This window comes from Abramis brama (genome assembly GCF_963993115.1).
Source record: "Abramis brama genome assembly, chromosome: 7".
Taxonomy (NCBI): domain Eukaryota; kingdom Metazoa; phylum Chordata; class Actinopteri; order Cypriniformes; family Leuciscidae; genus Abramis; species Abramis brama.
The window spans coordinates 23251997-23270410 of NC_139969.1; the positions used below are offsets into that span (position 1 = coordinate 23251997).

Below are 18414 nucleotides of genomic sequence, written 5' to 3' on the forward strand. Positions count from 1 at the left end.
TCTTAACATATCTTAAGAGATATTTTTGTGTAGTTTTAATTTTTAAAGAATCAGCATGCAAGAAATTGCTTGCGCTTACTTGGGGTAATGATTATAAACAAAAAAATGGATTATAAAAAAATTGTTTTTCACCTTCAACAAAACTTTGTCCTAATATCTTCCATTAGTAGGTTAGAAAAATATCTTAATTTGAAAAATTGATTTCAACATTAACTGCAAATAATATCACTATAATGAGTTGAGGGAAAGTTGAATTTAAAAATTAACATGAACTTCAAAATATCTGATTTCTTTTCTTGCTTTAATGGCAGTGGCACTTGAGCTGCATGAATGCCACACATTTGTTTAACCTCATGATGTTCTCCATGATTTGAAATGATCCAAAGAGCATCAGACCCTCTGTGCAAAGTCACATGATCAATATCACAAATTTACTATGATTAATGACTTCTTTACTTCATATCATAACATTTCTTTTAGGAACACAAAGACATTTATTTATTTTTTAAATCACAATATAAATATAACAATCACTTTTAGAATCCAAGAAGTGTCAACTGCAGACTTATCCTGATGTTGTTTGAGTACCAGTTCTCCCTCGAGCCCATATGAATACTCTGGAAAATTAATTTCTTCATACCTCTTTTGTCTGATTGAAGCCATTACAGAATTAGTACAAGAACTCAGGCAACAGTTTAATAACTTACATGTATTTCTCCTTTACATTGATTTATACAGTTGGCAATGTGTTTCATCAGAATCGCTGGCTTTGAGTTCTCTGACAGAGTATAAGCTAGAAACATGACAATTTAAGTACCTTATTTAATATGACAAATCGCATGTAACTACATAAAAGACAAAGAATAAAAATGAATGCAAGCTTAAAAACAAATTAACTAGAGATGCTACAAAGGGTGGAGTGGTCCTGTTTATTTGTAATTCCACCATCAAATTGTTCCTCTGCTAAAATCGTTAGATCTAAAAACAGTGTTCTGTTTAACTAAAACTACAGGTTGACACTCGTGAATATTAATGTTCAGAATGCACAGTTGTAGTAGGTAATCCATTTGGCAAACTAAATTGTATAACATTTTACAAATAATAAAAAATACAAAAAATGATGACCAACTTATTACAACTTCGGAAAGGTTGCTGTTTTCCCACAATTTCCCTGCCTACCAGAATCGCTCAAGCTGCCTGATTTTTTGCCGACCAATTAAAGCGAGACGTTTACCCTTCAGGACGTCTGGGCTGTTGAATATAGTGACAATATCATCTCAGATACAGTATAAACGTGCACCGTCGTGTGTATTATTCAGCATCCATAACCATGATGTGAACGAACAGCCCAGCTGAGGAAAGGAGGTCTCCATTCATGGTGAGCAATGGCACATGGCGGTATCCTGTGGTATAACATGAACAGAAATACACCCTTTATATGCCAATGACATAAGCAACAAATCAATAGTATTGTTACTGGTAAAGTGTTACTGGTATCGTATTTAGCATGCATACTCATCTCTTTGTTTGGCCCTTTTTTAATTAAAAACTTAAAATCCTAAATTGTAAATCACTTTGCAGATTGTCATTGCTCTCGTACAGGACTGAAGCACACTAACCGTTCTTTAGGCTGTTGAAGGGAAGTGTGTATTGGCCAATAAATTCATTCTCCGTTGCGGTATCGTAGTCCTCAATCAAAAAGCGCACAAGGGCTAGATCTGGCACACACACATCAAACTGGAAGTTTTCATTCCACATGGGGTTGAAGCCTTGAGAGAAAAGAGAGCGATTAGGCAACACCCAGGTGAGTCCTGACTGAGAACATTAACAGGGTTATTATACCATTATTCTCAATGTACTGCGTTTCCACCACGGTCGTATCGGCTGGCACACCGTAGATCTGCACTTTCACAATCGGATCAACAATGGAGGACTTCCTTTGGCTCACTTTGGGTAACTGTTGGGCTGAGATCACCTATTAGGCAAACCGTAACAGTGGTTTAAAAAAAAGCTATGCAGCTGACATGAACAACACAAAGATATAGTCCATATATTACAAAATAAAAAAGGTGTTGGAGAGCCACTTGCCATCACATGAAGACTCTTTCTCTTTAACCATGGTCCCTTGGTGAGAGTGATGGGGTCAAACTCAGTGTCTTGGTCTCGTAGGTAAGACGGCTTCAGGATGTAACCAGTCTGTCCATTTTGAAGAAAGAGCCCTTGATTCAGATTCATCTCTGGGCAGGGCGTCTGGAAGTTGAGGGCCACTAAAGGGAGAAGTGACATTAACATCAACTTCCACTCGGATTAAATCTGAATATACATGTTTCTATCACTAGAGTCAGTTATATGGTGGGTATCAGATTCATGACTTCTTTACCTATCTGACAGCCTGCGTTCCACAGAGGCACAGGGTTATAGTTCGAGGAGTCTGTCCTTAGTCCTGCTGGGTAAATCCTGCTGAGTTTGTCTGTATTGTGACGGATATAATCATTTGCTGTGACAGAAAAAAAGTAGTAGTTATTATGGGAACATGCTTGTTTGCTTTTTCTCTTTTAAGCATCTAAGAGGCATTATTAGCTGTGGAATGTGTTTGGGTAGGATTTTAGGTTAAAATATACACTACCGTTTATTATTTGAATGTTTTTGAAAGAAGTCTCTAGTGCTCACCAAGGCTGCATTTATTTTATCAAAAAGTAAACAGTAAACACAGTAATATTGTAAACAGTAAAACAATAATATTGTGAAACATTATTACAATTAATAAAATATAATAAAAAATAAAATAACTTTTCTATTTGAATATATTGTAAAATGTAATTTATTCCTGTGATCAAAGCTGCATTTTCAGCATCATTACTCCAGGCTTCAGTGTCACACGATCCTTCAGAAATCATTCTAATATGCTGATTTGCTGCTCAAGATTTCTTATTATCATTGTAGAAAACTGTTGTGATGCTTAATGTTTTTGTGAAAACCGTGATATTTTTCAGGATTGTTTAATAAATAGAAAGTTTGAAAGAACATAATTTTAATGTGTCCTTACTAAATAAAAATTTTAATTAAAGAAAAAAAATCCAAACACAGAGCACACAGAAGTGTATATCGTGTTGTAGACACTGTAACTGGTGACCACCTTTTATGTTTCACAGGTCTTTTCCCACTTTTAGACTACTTTTTGCCTTCTGTGTGAATTAGGGACCGTTCGGTATTTATGGAATGGGCCACCCGAGGAAAATAGGGGAGGGTTTTTCTTTTTATTCTTTGTTGAGGGGAAGGTCATCCAACTTTTTTTAGTCTAGGGGGAGGGTCACCCAACATTTGTATTCATGAAAACAGCAAAATGTGGCTTGTTTTGTGCATATTTTTCCATGTAGCTCCATAATGATCGCAAATGCACTGCAAAAGGAGTATGTGTGAAACGGACATTTCACACATACTCCGTTTGCAGTGCGTATTTTTTTCCGTACCCATGTTAACAGGTTAGAGCTTTCACACTGCACGCGGATGCGGTCCAGCGATCCGTTCCAGGTGCGGTGCGTACACAGCAGTGCAGCGATCGTTTCCGCACAGAGTCTATTTTAAATTATTATCTATTTTGAATTAAAGTGACAGCGCATGGTTCGTGGTCAAAATGAACACAAATTGACATGAAAATATAATAATCTCACCATAAATGCATTTCATTAAATCAAATTTAGTAATCTCACCATTAATGTATTTAATTAAATACTACTATTTTTCACAGTCATCTTTTTACTTTAAGACCGGGGTAAAGCAAGGAAAACAATTTACCTTAACAAGGCGACATAATTAACAGCACTCGTCTTATTCGTGGAGGTGGAAAAACAAGTTCTTTGTGAGATGCAAGATTTATTGTATTAAAATTGAAATGCAAAAGAAAAGGCATGAGAGTCGGCTGTTTTTGTCAATTTTAAGTTTTCATTTAAAATGTTTGCGATTTTAATACAAGTAGCCTACATGGTTAAATATTTGACCACTTGCTTGAGCAACTTAATATATAAATTTATATAGAAGTAGCCTAATACATTAAATAATACGTTGTTTAAATTGTGTTTAAACGTGAATACGTCTATTAAATAGTGTATATGTGTACAAAGAGAATCGCAATGCTGACAAAACTTTTTTTTTCAAAAAAGTTGCTGATAACTTATGGATTTGAAATAAAAATAGTGAGTAGGCCTATGTGTTTGTGGTACAGCCGTGGGTCAGTTACACACTGCAAACGCAGCATATGTGAAAGCACTATAGCGCACACGGAGTACGCAACAATGGCTATCTGAACATCTTTGCCAAGCGCAAACCAATACAGAAGTAATCAAATTTTTGGGGAGGGTCATGCCTTTTTTCACAATCATTTTGGAGGGTCATAGAAAAATGTATTGCTGGCGAAGGGAGGGTCAAGTCTATTTTGACTATAGATCTAAAAACTCCTCCGGTAGCCCCTTAAATAAAAAATTACTAAAAATAAAATGTTTAAGATATGAATAGATCATTAAAAAAAATATTTTCAAATATTTCATTAGATTATTTTGTTTATGAATAAATTCTGTATCTCTTTTTGCTATCCAGCAAAATGATAAATATATGAGAGAAAAAAAGAAACCTGAACGGCTCTTTTCCCTGTTGGTCACCTGCTTATTTACATATTCAAAGTTGTGACGTAATTCATGTTTATGACTGTGTATTTTGCTAAGAAATAAATCTGTGCCACTGGACAGAGTTCGTGCTCATGACATGTATTTATGCGTTTAATAGCTTGTGTTGTTTTTGAGCAGCAGAAATCATGATCACACCTGATTCCTCCGCCAGTTTCACAGCTTTTCCCTCTTTGAATGAGGCCATCTCATAAAAGGACTGCTTGTCCCGGGAATCCTCAAAGCCATGGAAGGGGACACTTTTGCAGTAGATCACGATATCAGACAGCTCCTTCGCAAACTTCAATTTCTGTTTTAGGTGTGTGTAATTACAAAATAAATGTTGAGAATTAAAAGAAACAAAGTATTTAAATGATTACTTTCCATGGTCACGTATGCAAGACAGAGATCACAGAACTCGGCTTACGCTGGACTTCTTCTCACGGTCTTCTTCATCCCCTTCGTCATCTTCTTCCTCTGTTACACTTTCTTCATTTGCTGCTTTGGACTCGTCTGAAAACGTGTCCTCAAGTTTGTTTAGTCTCTTCCCTTTCACTATGAACCGTCCTTTGAGTTCCTAAATTATACAGTCATAAAATCAGAGCCTGCAGATTCTGCCATCAACTCACATTTACATGCATTCATTCAACAGGCACTTTTATTCAAATGATTCTCAAATAAATCCAATGAAAGCCATGCATTTTGTTTTGCCTGTTTGTTGCTTTCTTTTCAGATTTTTAATTCTTTTAATGCATGTGTATTTTCTGCACTAGTTACACCAAAAGGAAATGCGTTCTAATAGCCGCTTATTTACAGTTGCTTCTGCATTTTAGGCTGGAATATGATAAAAATGCATATCAAATGTTAATATGCTAAGCAGCATATATGTGCTGCATTTAATTTTGATAGTTAGAGCAGCAGGCAGGACAAGCTGTTTCTAACACAATAGTTTGAGGAAGCTTATGCTGTAAATGATACTCTGGTGAACTGCAGTGTTTCTATTGTTGACTGTGACAGTGACCAGAACAGGCCACACCTTGACCAGAGCGAATGAAAAACAATGTTATGTAAGCTATGATAATCACCCGCTCCCCTGCAGGCAAAGCACCAGACAGTCACCATAGCAATCCAATGCATCGTCTTTAAAAGCCACAAAACCGTGATCTTATAACTCTGTCTTTGCAGGGTTTCCTCATTTTTATATATATGCAAGCATAATTTATGTGCTGAAGGTGTCAATCTTCTTGAGTAGTTGACATTTGTTTTACTGTAAATGGCTGAAACAAAGAGAGTTTGAGATGCAACGATAATTTCAAATAGAAAGCAGCTGCATGAATTCCACACATTCCACACAGAATTCCATCGTGAAAGCATCTCCTGTTCAGACAGACTGCAAACTCGCTTGGGTCTCTGACAGTAGCTGTGGATTTAGACCTAACACTTTGATCTTTTAACCTGCTTTATACAAATTTTAAGTAAGTGTTCAATTTGGATCATCACATTAAAATTGCATGTAAAACAACAAAATGTGAGCATTTACATTTACAAATTTATTTTGGTTTATTAAGCTTCTTACTATAATACTTGATTCTTATTGATCAATCAAGTAATTTTGTGGTAAAATATGATTTTATTACGACCACTAAACGGTAGGGATGCATGATATAATTTATCATAATATATAACTGTACCATATTGGTTATTTTCCAATATTCAAGTTTTTTTTTTTTTACATTTATCGGTATATATAGATATTTTCCCCTATTTAGATGACCTTTTAAATATTACATTTAAAAAAAAATTTTTTAAACTCTTAGTATTTAATAACAGTTAAATGTAACTTTTAGCCAATCTCAAAATTAATATACATTTTTTATATTGTACTTTACAATGCCGTGATGCCACTGTGATTCACTTGCAGCATTTAAAACTATTAATTTGAATTGTTTTAGTGTTAGTTTATTTTGACATAATAACATCGAATTTTTAATATCTGCCATGTATCGGATATCAGCAATAACAAACTTATTTTGTCTTTTCGTAACGGCCAGAATTTGAATACCAATATGCTTCCCTGCTAAACATTTGGTAGCACTTTATTTTACAGTCCTGTTCCCCATGTACATACTACGTACTTATTAATTACAATAACTGGGTAATAATAACTAGGTACTAACCCTGAACATACCTCTACATCTAACCTTAACCCATGTAGTTAACTTATATTAACCAGTATTTTATTAGGCAAGTACACTGTAAGTGCACGTACTGTAAAATAAAGTGCAACTAAACATTTTTATTGTGCTATGCCATCTAAGCTTCATATCTCTCATATAACTCCATTGTCTCTTTATTCTTACATGATAAAAATAATTTCACCTGAAATCGATATTTCATGTCCACTCGGAGTGTAATAAGCAGGATAGCGTACAATCAGTCAGTCATTATGACAAAATAAACCCTCTCAGGCTCGGCTTCCTGAGCACCCTGTCAGGTTTATTTGGTATTTTATAATAACCGGCTTAACCTACGGTATCCCTTACATAGTCGTGCGACTGAATATGCCTGTAAATGATCCTCTGTATAACATGACTTAGTGGATTACTGAGTCTTAATATCCCGCAGTCACTAACCTCTGGAGAAGGGAAGTGTGTGGGCATCTGATCTCCGAGGGGTTTGGTGACCAGAGCACTACCCAGGATGGAGATCAAGAGCTGAGCCATGGTCTTCTGCTGCTCCACACTGCAGTGGTTCTCCAAAGACAGGATCACAGGGTACTCGGACATCTGGTGAAGGGAACAATCATATTGTTGTCAGTCAGGTACACATGGGAAGCACACCAGAAGGACAACAAGTCCCAAAACAAACAGTAACAGTCACTATAGTATCTTGGTGAAATGACAGCTATTTGCATACTTTATGTTATGAATCTTTTTACCTTAAAGGCATATTCTTTAATGGCTTTAATCACATCTTTGAAGAGGATCTTCGAGGTGAGAGTGTATCCATGATAAATAACTGGCTCTCCATCTGATCCATCCCAGCAGTCCAGCTCCACACAGCGGCATCCCTTTAGAAGTGCTCTGTACAGGGACAATGCAACTTACTACTCCAAAACTAAGCCATTAAAATATGCTTTCTGAAAGGTAAATTAATTCAAATGCTTTCATTATGAAACTAATATATATATAAATATTCTATAATTTAACTACGTAATTAAAATGCATTCAAATATTGAATGATTAACATTACTTTATGTATGCCTCAGTGCTGCTGGGTCCCTTGAGCTGGTCCTCCAGTAGGTATGTGTTGTGAGAGGAGGAGATGAAGTAATGGTTGAGAGGCTGCTTCATGTCCTGGTAAACACTTTTATGGGCCGGGTTAAAGATCAACCCCTCCGGCTGGTGCAGGTACATTAGGAAGCCATCCTTTGTCATTTGCTGTTTGGCTTTGGCTACAAGAAACACGAAACACAGACATGCAATTAAAAAAACGTTGTGCTATCTTTTCCCCTGAGACTGAGGCTAAACTTCCTGACAGCAAACTTTTGAATGATAGTGTTTATAGCAGATGTTTTTATCCAAAGCAACTTACAAATAAGAATAACACAAGCAGGCGGCATTACCATTTTCATCAAGTTCGTATTTCTCAATAAGCTGAAAGGCATCATTCAGAGATGCATCCTCTCTTTGCTCATTCGACAGGAAGTTTAGCAGGTCAGCGGCGCTAATGAGACCGTCTGTCTTTGCATACTCTTTGTAGATGACATCGATCTCCTCTCTTTGTGTCAAGATTTTATAGAAATGCTCGATCTCCTTGCCCTCTAGGAATCCACACTTCGATTGGTCACATTTCTGAAAGAGGGGAAACGGTGGCATTTCTATTCAAGTTATCTATTGTGTTCATCTATTTAAATTGTGAGAGAACATTAGACAGGTAAACTGGGTCACATTCCTGCATAAGAATATTACCTCAAAGAGCATTTCAGCGTAGTCTTCGTCCACCTCAATGTTGATATCTTGGAGAAAGCTCTTCAGCTCTTTCGGACTCATCTTGTTGTCCAAGTTTTTATCTGCTTTACGTATAGAACTGTAGATCCAGCTAAAGCTCTGATGTAAGGACAATTAAAGAGAGATTTGAAAGAATAATGCTTGAATTGCACCTCAACACCACAGGCGTTTGAAAAGGATACTGCTCCGTTTTCTTCTGCGGAGTGAGATTGTTCATGTTTGAGATGACTTTCTCCAAACCATTGACCCACTTCTTGGCTTCTTCCTCAGTGCTGGCGATCAGGTCCAGGTTTTTCTGTCGCCCCTTAAACAGGATGGAGAACGCTCGACCATCCACTGACTCCTCTGTGTGTTTCCTCAGACCCTCCGTCTGCCGACCTGCTCGTACCGCCTCAATGTCGTCAAGAGAGACTGAGTGAGAAAGACATACAAAACTTCATAAAATGGAGTAATATGTAACGTGGGTCCCACTGAACCCAGACCCTGATCATCCACAGCTGTCCCAACATTATTAAAAACATTATCATATATTTTGGTTCACTGATGTCACATTTGCAAGACAAGATCCATTTCTTAGAAGCAGGCTTTTTTCCTAGTTTCCTGCTGTTACATGCAGTATCATCACGTGTCTGGATGGCAATATGCATATGGAAATTATATGCAGAAGAGGTCATGCTTAATACAAAAGCGTTGCAAGCTCGATTTTGTGCATTTGATTTGTGACTAAAATGTTGGTATCGTAATGTTACAACAATGATTGTTGATAAACATTTATTTAGACGGGGACAGTGAATGTTATGGCAGGGAAAGTAAATATGTGATCTAAAAATATAAAAAAATCCTTAATTTTGAGCCCTGAGTCAATATGTTTGTTTAACAGTTATACTTATTATAATAACTTATTAATAATATTAATAATTATATGATTTGTCTGTTAGTCTGTTTATCATTAGCCTACATGTATACCAACTTGAACTGTACGGCAGAAAGACTGGTATCATTATATAATTTATAACGTTTTTGTATTGACTATTGTTACTGTATTGTACCGGTACCAGTAGGCTACTTCTCACTTACTATATAATGTAGTGGTGCGATTTAAAGAGGCAATGGTCTCATGCTACACATTCTCACTGAGGGCTGAGCACCCTGTGGATGAATCCTAGAACCACCCCTGGTTTGCATACTTTGAGGAAAATTACACAAACATTTTAAACATAGCCTCAGGGCTGATGTTTTGCAGCACTGGTCACAAAACTGACAATATACTTGAATATGCTGTATTAAAACCCACCACTTGCACACAAACACCTAATTTAGCGAAACCTTTGTTTAATCAATAGGCCTACCCTTTTAATTAATACAATTTAAAAATGATGGCCAATATTCCTGGCCAATGCTCTGAAGAAAAAAAATTATATTGATATGAAAAATGAATAAAAGCAAGAGACCTATAAAAATCATCCTTAATGAAAGACATTGATTATTATATTTCAATATTAAGTACCACTTACAGTAGGCCTACCATTCAAAAGTTTGGGGTCAGATTTTTTAAATGTTTTTGTTAGAAGTATCTTATGCTCACCAAGGCTTGATTTATTTATTCCAAAAATGTTAATATTGTGAACAATGTTATTGTTGTGAAAATATTAAAAACACTTTTCTATTTGAATATATTTTAAAATGTTTAAAATGTGTTATTCCTGTGAGTTTTTAGCAGCCATTACTCTGGTCTTAATATGCTGATTTGAGGTTTAAGAAACATTTCTTATTATTATAATTGAAAACAATAATTAAGCAGCACATTTTTCAGGATTCTTTGGCAAGTAGAAAGTAAAAAAAAAAAAAAAACAGCATTTATTTGTAATAGAAATCTTTTGTTACAATATGTCCTTACTGTCTTTTTTTATCAATTAAGTGCATCCTTGCTGAATAAAAGTAGGAATTTCTTTCAAAAATATCTTACTGACTCCAGCCTTTTGAATGGTAGTGTATGATTAACAGAAATTTGAGTATAGATAAATATCAATACACAATAAATCACAAGGCAATGTCTTTAAAGTACTGCAAATATATACATTTTATTGATTCAACCACACCCAGTTAATCAGCCTCGCTTCATCTGATATTGTTGGCATAAATCTGTAGTCCAAAAATAGTATCAATTATGGATACAATAACTTTAATATTAAAGAACGCAAACAAAATTATTCTGCATATGCAATAATATACTTACAATAATTGTACCCAGTTTGTGCTTAAAAATGTGGATTTGAGCAAGGAAATTCTATAGTAACTTCTGTGAGAGACATTCATTAACACACATGCCAGCCAAAACAACACAACAATGGTCAGTGCAGGACACGAGAGCATTCAAAGAAAGGGGACTCACATGTGTTTTTGGACTTCAAGGTCTTTTTGGATTCATGCCACATGGTCTTGCAGTCCTCCTGCAGCTTGAAGTAGCGCGACTTTTTCCATGAGCCTGAACGAACTTTCAAAAGGTCCCCGCCGTTTATCAGGAACTGCAGGTCTTTGTCACCCTCCAAACCTGTGGGGAGGACGAGGACAAGACCACTCATGTAGTCATTCTTTCAAAGCTCATATTATTTCCCTTTGAAAGGCAGATTTGTGGCATATGTCATTTCCCACATCACAACATCCTTTTTTTTATGAAGGGAAACAAAAGGATTATATTGTCCCTCTATGGTCCAATTGAGGAAGGAAGTTGGAACCCACCCTTTCAGCTGCTGAGGAAGAAAACATCGTTTTAACTTCTATGTAAAAGACAAAAGACTCTTCCTGAAAGACTTGAACACATACTGTGGTGTGTGGACACTTGACACCAACCAGGACCAGATATTAGGTCAAATTGCCAAAGCACAAAATGCATTATTTACTAAGGCGTGGTGTGTATTTGAGAGTAGGCTAATTTACACACACAACCATGAATCAATAGATGTGACGTGATCTTGCTCTATTTAGGACAATAGCTGGGACCTACTTACACTTCTATCTAGGTAAGCAATTTATAGGTGAGACAGTCAGACAATGCTTTCCTGGTTACGAGATTTCCTTGGAGACGTGCATGTCAATGAACCTTATAAATCTTAAAATAACCAATAACCAATAGAATACCAATGTAAACGAAAGTATGAAAGATGAAGTTCTCAGATTACATTAAAACAAGATTATTGTTATAGCCTATTCATCCTCCTACCTATTAGTTTCATGTTGTTGCGCGCGACTGTCTTGATCTGCGCGCGGTATAAGGACTCTTGAGACTTGGTCCGAACAGGTTGTCTTCGTACACACTGCATAATGTGAATTTTCCGCTCAAAAAACCAAAACTGCTTCTGATAATAGGAGCCGCAAACATATCCCAAAGATTTGCTGTGCTGTGTTGTTTCGCTCACTCGCTTGTCTGCGGATTCGGGGCGTGTACTAATCCAAAGTTCATCCCTAGAATAAGAAAGAAGATACCTTCCGTCTGATCCCAACAAGTGGCAATATTTGTTGGCGAATTAAATCAACACGTTAAGGATGTGTATTAAAAGAAAGATATCACTATAAAGTAGGCTACTTATTAAAAGTATACTTTAGTTTAGACTACAGTCGAAAGCTACAAATGCGTAACAGCAGGTAAAATACCTGTTGGGCTTCTGTGTGTCTTTCTGTGCAGAAGCAATGGCGCCATCTAGTGACTGCATTTGCCAGTCCACACAGACTGATGTGTTTAGCAGCCGCACTCTATATTTGATCCGGTGGATTTATGTTAACCCTACACGAGCTGTACGTGCAGATAAAACATGCCAAAACATGCCATTTCTTTCATTATGATGGTATGACCGTTTCATAATTATACAGGGCTTTCTTTTTACACTGCAATGCAATGCCAAAACAAATATTCTTTTTATATTGTTGAGGTGTTGTTAAATGTATGTTGTTAAATATATAAACTATTACAATACTTTTAGTTAATTGAAATGAGGCTGAAATAAAACAAATATTAGATGAGAAGAACAAACGAAACCTTGGCAACTAAAATAAAATAAGCTTAACTGAAGTAGTAAAATTACACAAACTCAAATGAAGCTAAACAGAAATAAAAAAGACTAGAAAATAAAATAAAAACTAGAGCTAATACAATGACAAAAGCACATAAGAAAGTTACTAAAACAAACGAACATTACAATGAAACCTGAAAATAATAAACACTCATTCAAAACATTAATAAACACTAGAATAGAATATAAACTAAAGTAACACTGATATAGGTCCAATTCAAGTTACTTTTATTTGTGCAGTTTTTTTTATTTCATTCCACATTTCTGTACCAATTTTCCTGTAAACCTTTTTAAAATTGCAATGTCTAAAATATGTCAAATTTTATACAACGTTTTGCCCTAATTGTGCTTTGTATTGTTTATTTAAAGATTTAGACATGTATGTACTGTATGTACAGCATGCCATCTTTCTGTTACAGTAAACATGACCCACGTTTGGGTTCTTAAAAAGCCTAAGGCATCTAAATGTCTGTATACATATAACTGTGAATAACTGTGTGCTTGTTGTGTATACATCTCCTGAATCTCCTATCTCTGTCATCCAGAGGGAAATAACTGTCTTGCCTCTCACTGAAAGCAGGAAGCAGCCAGTGGGTTTGTGGTAGCAGATAGCCCCACTACAAATTGTCCTAATATTAGCCTCTAAACAACAGCAACAATCACAGAAGCACTGCAAGTGTTTTTAAAACCATCTTACCCTGCACAATCTGAATGTGTCTGTCAAATTAAACTTTTTAGAATATTTTTGTCACATTTGTTTTTCTAAGACAGTTTAGTAAGTCTGCTGGGGGGGGGGGGGGAAACAGTTACATGAGCTGAGCCTTGGTTTGAAGATCGAGTAAACCCATAATTTGACAGACGTTTCAGGAACTGAAGTAATGAAAGGGATGTTATGTGAGACAGTCGACGGAATGTTGCTCCAGGCTACTGACACCTCTCCTGTGCCCCATCCTCAATGTCCTCAATAGAAAATCTAGGTTATTTTATTGCTGCAGAATTGGAGCACTGTAGTGAGATGGGCAAATAGCTACACCCAATAAATAACAATACAATACAAAGTTGCCAAGGGTGTGGCAGCCATATTATACGCTAACTCAATTTACACTACACCACCCATTCATGCGTTCATACGCATCAGCAAAAAAAACAGACTGAAAACAAATGTGGGGTTTGCGAAAGTATTTTCAGACTTAATGTAGGCTACAAATGAAATACAATACCAAAAATCGAATAAAAACCGGTTCATATTAAAATTTGCCCCTCTATGTTGTTTGTATCGCCCGTTAAATTAAATATTTCATAAGCGTGAGGGTTCAAATTATGTTTGGTAATAGTTAACATTCAGTTGCGCGTGGCTGAAACTCAAGAGCGCGTGAAGGTTTAGTAGTAGTAGGCTAAACAGGTCTGAACATCCACTGCTCTCAAACTGAACTTTAAGATGTTTGTCGATTGACTTTTGTGATACGCACAGCCATTTCGGAATCCTTTTAATTCAGTTGTAACAGAGTCCCGTATTAGTTTCCATTCAACACTTACATTGTTTATCAGCAATGCCGTTGGAATCCATTTTTCGTAAATACAGGAGACTGGTATATCCTCCTCGTGCACAATATGTCCAGTGTTCTCAAATCCAGGAGTTCACACGCAAAAATAAACTACATAGAACTTCGCTGGCGCAAAAAAACAAACAAAATAAAACCAAAAACAGACGAAATTAACTGAGAGCGGATCTATTGCTCCAGCCTTCTCGGCACAGGTACGGGTTACCTGCCTGTGGGTAATAGCGTCTCAGTAAAAGGTATCTCATGATGGGCCACTCCCACTGATCAGTTCAGCATCTTATAAATGCATGCTGTGCCTCCAGCTGCCTGTAGGGGAATTTACTCAAATTATGATCACGGTAAAGCAAATCCAGACTGAGATTGAACGTTTGGTTTGTTTAAATCTGGAGAAGCAGTTCTTAAACTGCACCTGTAATTAGAGCTGTATAGACACTAGTCATGCCAGTTAAGATGAAAATATGCTGTATTATTGTGTATTGAATCTGCCAGACAGCACTAATAATTTATAGCCTGGAAAGCAATGAGCTAGTCATGTAACTATTTTAGTAATTTAACAGATACTTAGGCAGTCTGCTTGAAGGGATACAAAGAGAAAGACTGCATTTCTGAGTGGGGTTTGCTTTGGATTAAAATACATAAACTTGAAATATAGACTTTTTAAGGCTTTGTGCACCTTAAAAATGAGTGCATATTATCTCTTCACTTCAAACATGCCTATAAAACCTGGAACATATATCCAAGTGTTATTGGGTGTTGTTGATTAGCATTTCACTTGATTGTCTGTGGTTTGAGGTATTTCCATGTATATAACTACTTTGGCTGGAGAGGTTTAAAGTTTGCCTTTGTCAAGGAATTCCTTTGCTGACTGATAGTGATCAAGGAACTCATTTTACTGGCAAAATGAAATGCTCTCAATGCATGACAGCTGAGAATAAAAAAAAACATTCCATTTCAAGTTTTTTTTTGTGTGTGTGTGTGTAAAATATATCAGATGGTTTCTGAACAAGCCGCCATGCACTTCAGCCTCACTCTTGACTTGGATGCAAGAGCCCACCGGCAATGCAAAATTACAAGCATGTTTGTAAAGTCATTTCTGAGATTTTTAAAAGGGAACTTATTAACTGATCACTCCCTGGTAAGCCAGGCTGACCAACCAGTCACAAGGAAAAAGACAAATATATTTAATGTACCTTCAATTCCACAAATGTCAATGTCATATACCGATTTTGTGATTGATTTAAGCTTAGAAATAGTTAAATAAATTATTTCCTATTTTACGTATTTATTATAAGTATTTTACGATGTAGGTTACAGCATGGAACACAAACGAAGTGTATTCAAAACATCACATCTCCTCTATACAATCATCATGTTTGCTGCTATAGCATATATACATATATAACATATATAACATATATGTTCAGTTGCAAGTAGCCTAGATTCGCCTTCATACTGAACTTAAGTAATGTCATCTGTCTTCAAGCCCTCAGTGTATTGTACTTTATGTCACCTTCCAGTTAAGTGAATCATAAACACAAGTATGTAGCACAGAGGGTTAAGCAGGTTCAGAGGGTGATTTAGGGAATTACAAACTAGGACTTGAAAATATCAGGACTGTCAATAGAATAGACTAAATAATTGTGATTAATGTCATGGTTTTATAATCCCTTCCAGGTCTAGGAAAGAAAATGATATGTGTGAGTTGTGTCAATTTGTGGAAATGATTTATTACTGTGGACCCACTGGATTTAAATAAAAGGATGAAAAAGTAGAAAAGTATTTAGTGTTACTAATTTTCATGAAGTCACTGTGACCTAGCAGTGACTTCCCACTGATCATGTGATCCCCGAGAAAACATAGAAAAATGCTGTATGGACTATATGCTGTAAGTTTACTCTTTTTTTTTTAAGTATGCAGCTTTAAAAAATATAACCTGTTGCCTGTATGTCACAGATGGTTGGTCATTTTATCCTGGTGTTGTCATGCAATATATGTCACGCGAAGTGAATGTCTTCACAGGCAGAGCTGAGATCTTAGATATCAAAGATACCCGCCTGGACAAATACAGAAGAATGTCAGTGTTGATTGATGTGTAACTCTTCAGTCATGTTATAGTTACTGTGAGTGTCTTGTCATCTGTCATACTCAGTATGATTTTGCTTGACCCTGATACAACAATAGTCATGCAGTAGTGTGTATATGGCTGTGTGCTGTTGTGCCAATCAGCAATCCCATTCATGGCTGGATTACCCTCCAAGCAGCGTCAGCTCTGGGATGAGTGCATTTTAACATTAGGCCAATCTGCAGGCTCAGGAAGAGAGGCCTTATTCCCCAAATCCATCTCTGTGTTGAAGGGGCCGAGGATAAGACTGCAGACAGAAGGCAGCATTTTGTGCCTTGGCTACAATAGTCTGAATAGTTTGATCTAAAACATATTTAATAAAAGAGGCTACTGTGCATACTGCATACAAATGTAAATTGAAAAGATGACTGGCTAGAAATAAAGCATATGATCCTTTACACACATATGTATATACACACTACATACACACATACTGTAAAAAAAAAAAAAAGGTGAAATTTACAGTAACAAAAACTGGCAGCTGTGGTTGCCTGAAATTGACCGTAAAAAATGTGTTTGCAACATTTTAGGTTTTATGGTATGGGGGTGCATCAGTGCAAACTTTGTGATTTGCATGTGTGAAGGTATGTGAAGGCGTATATTGGGATTGTACAGAGACATATACTGCCATCAAGATGACATCTTTCCTGGAAAGCAAGAAAATACCAGGGCTCATTCTGCACATGCTAAAACAGAGTGGTTGCAGAAGGTATTTGCTTGACTGGCTTGCCTGCAGTCCAGATTTGTCTATCGAAAATGTTTGGCCCATCACGAAAAAGAGAATAAGACAATGACGTACAAGGACTGTTGAGCAACTGTCTTGTACCAGATTGGGCAAAAATTCCACTTGCAAAACTGCAACAATAGGTAGGCTATCCTTAATTCCCAAATGATTAAAAAGTGTAAATAAAGGTAATGTGACACATGCCTCTGTCCCAACTTTTTTGGAGCCATCAAAATAAAATAAAAATTATATTTACAAAATACAAATAAGTTGGTCAGGGAAAACATTGTAAATCTTTTCATACTTTTGTCAGTTAAATTAAGATTAAAGAGAATGAACAAATCACAGGTCCTTGATTTTACTGGAAATGGGATTGTTACAAAACCCTAATGTACTGATTAGAAAAAATAAATCAAAATAAGAAGAAACAGTTATTTCAACAAACATGCATCAAATGTGAAGCAGGGAATTCTGGGAATGTCAGTTTACAGTTTTCATAGTAAATTATGCAATGACTTGTTATTTTTCACTAAATGTAAGGTTAGATCTATTATCGTATTCACAGTACATAGTAAGGAAACTACTATTAAACAATAAACAGGTTTTTACTGGTCTTTAACTGTTAAAATCACAATCATTGCATACATACTGTATATACACACTACCAGTCCCAGTCAAACGTCTGGCATATTTAAGATTTTTTAAATGTTTTTGAAAGAAGTCACTTCATGGCTTCATGACTCCTGTGATGCAAAGCTAAATTTTCAGCATACTCATTATACATCATCATTATGCATCTCCTCATACATCCATACATCATTACTCCAGTCTTCAGTGTCACATGATCCTTCAGAAATAATTCTGCTGATTTGCTGCTCAAGAAACATTTCTTATTATTATCAATATTAAAACTGTTTTTTTGCTGCTTAATATATATTTTTTTTATATTTCCACACAAATATTAATCAGTTAAAAATATTTTCAATATTTATAATAGAAACCATTATTAATAATTGAGCACCAATAACAACTGGTGATAATCTGAAGGATCATGTGACATTGAAGAATGGAGTTATGTTTAAAGTAACCACCACATTTGAATAATTTTGAAAAACACAGTAGATTTAAAAAAAAAACACAGATTAAGTATTTTACTGTAATTAAGATGGTTGTGTAAAAGTGTTGATTGCTGATTCAGATCACTCTTTCATTTCAGGTTCTATATGTGAATTTAGAGGAACTGAAACTTAAAATACATGTCACTGATACTG

At 35.9% G+C, this 18414-nt stretch overlaps 1 protein-coding gene across 2 annotated transcripts; it reads right to left on the minus strand.

The window, feature by feature from the left end:
- Positions 1–436: 436 nt before the first annotated feature.
- On the minus strand, positions 437–14554 carry plcd1b (phospholipase C, delta 1b). 2 transcript variants are annotated; one of them, XM_084118765.1, is made up of 15 exons: positions 14272–14554; positions 11061–11219; positions 8851–9079; positions 8630–8759; positions 8284–8512; positions 7911–8112; positions 7597–7741; positions 7292–7444; positions 5086–5235; positions 4818–4968; positions 2381–2497; positions 2089–2267; positions 1843–1975; positions 1620–1769; positions 437–1403 (listed from the first exon to the last, which is right to left on the minus strand). In XM_084118765.1, exons 1-15 carry the CDS (start codon positions 14300–14302, stop codon positions 1312–1314), a joined length of 2250 nt encoding a protein of 749 aa, XP_083974891.1. In that variant the 5' UTR covers positions 14303–14554; the 3' UTR covers positions 437–1311. The 2 variants fall into 2 exon arrangements, with proteins under 2 accessions (XP_083974891.1, XP_083974890.1); XM_084118764.1 differs by lacking the exon at positions 14272–14554 and adding an exon at positions 11889–12090.
- Between the last annotated feature and the right edge of the window lie 3860 nt (positions 14555–18414).

Bases quoted from the DNA above. Each gene is read 5' to 3' on its own strand.
- plcd1b (XM_084118764.1), bottom strand. From the start codon at position 11,988: ATGCAGTGTGTACGAAGACAACCTGTTCGGACCAAGTCTCAAGAGTCC. The intron at 7,445-7,596 runs GTAAAAAGATTC...TCCCTTCACCAG, and splicing joins TTAAAGAATATGCCTTTAAG to ATGTCCGAGTACCCTGTGAT. The intron at 1,404-1,619 runs GTTAGTGTGCTT...GTTATACCACAG, and splicing joins CTTCAACAGCCTAAAGAACG to GATACCGCCATGTGCCATTG.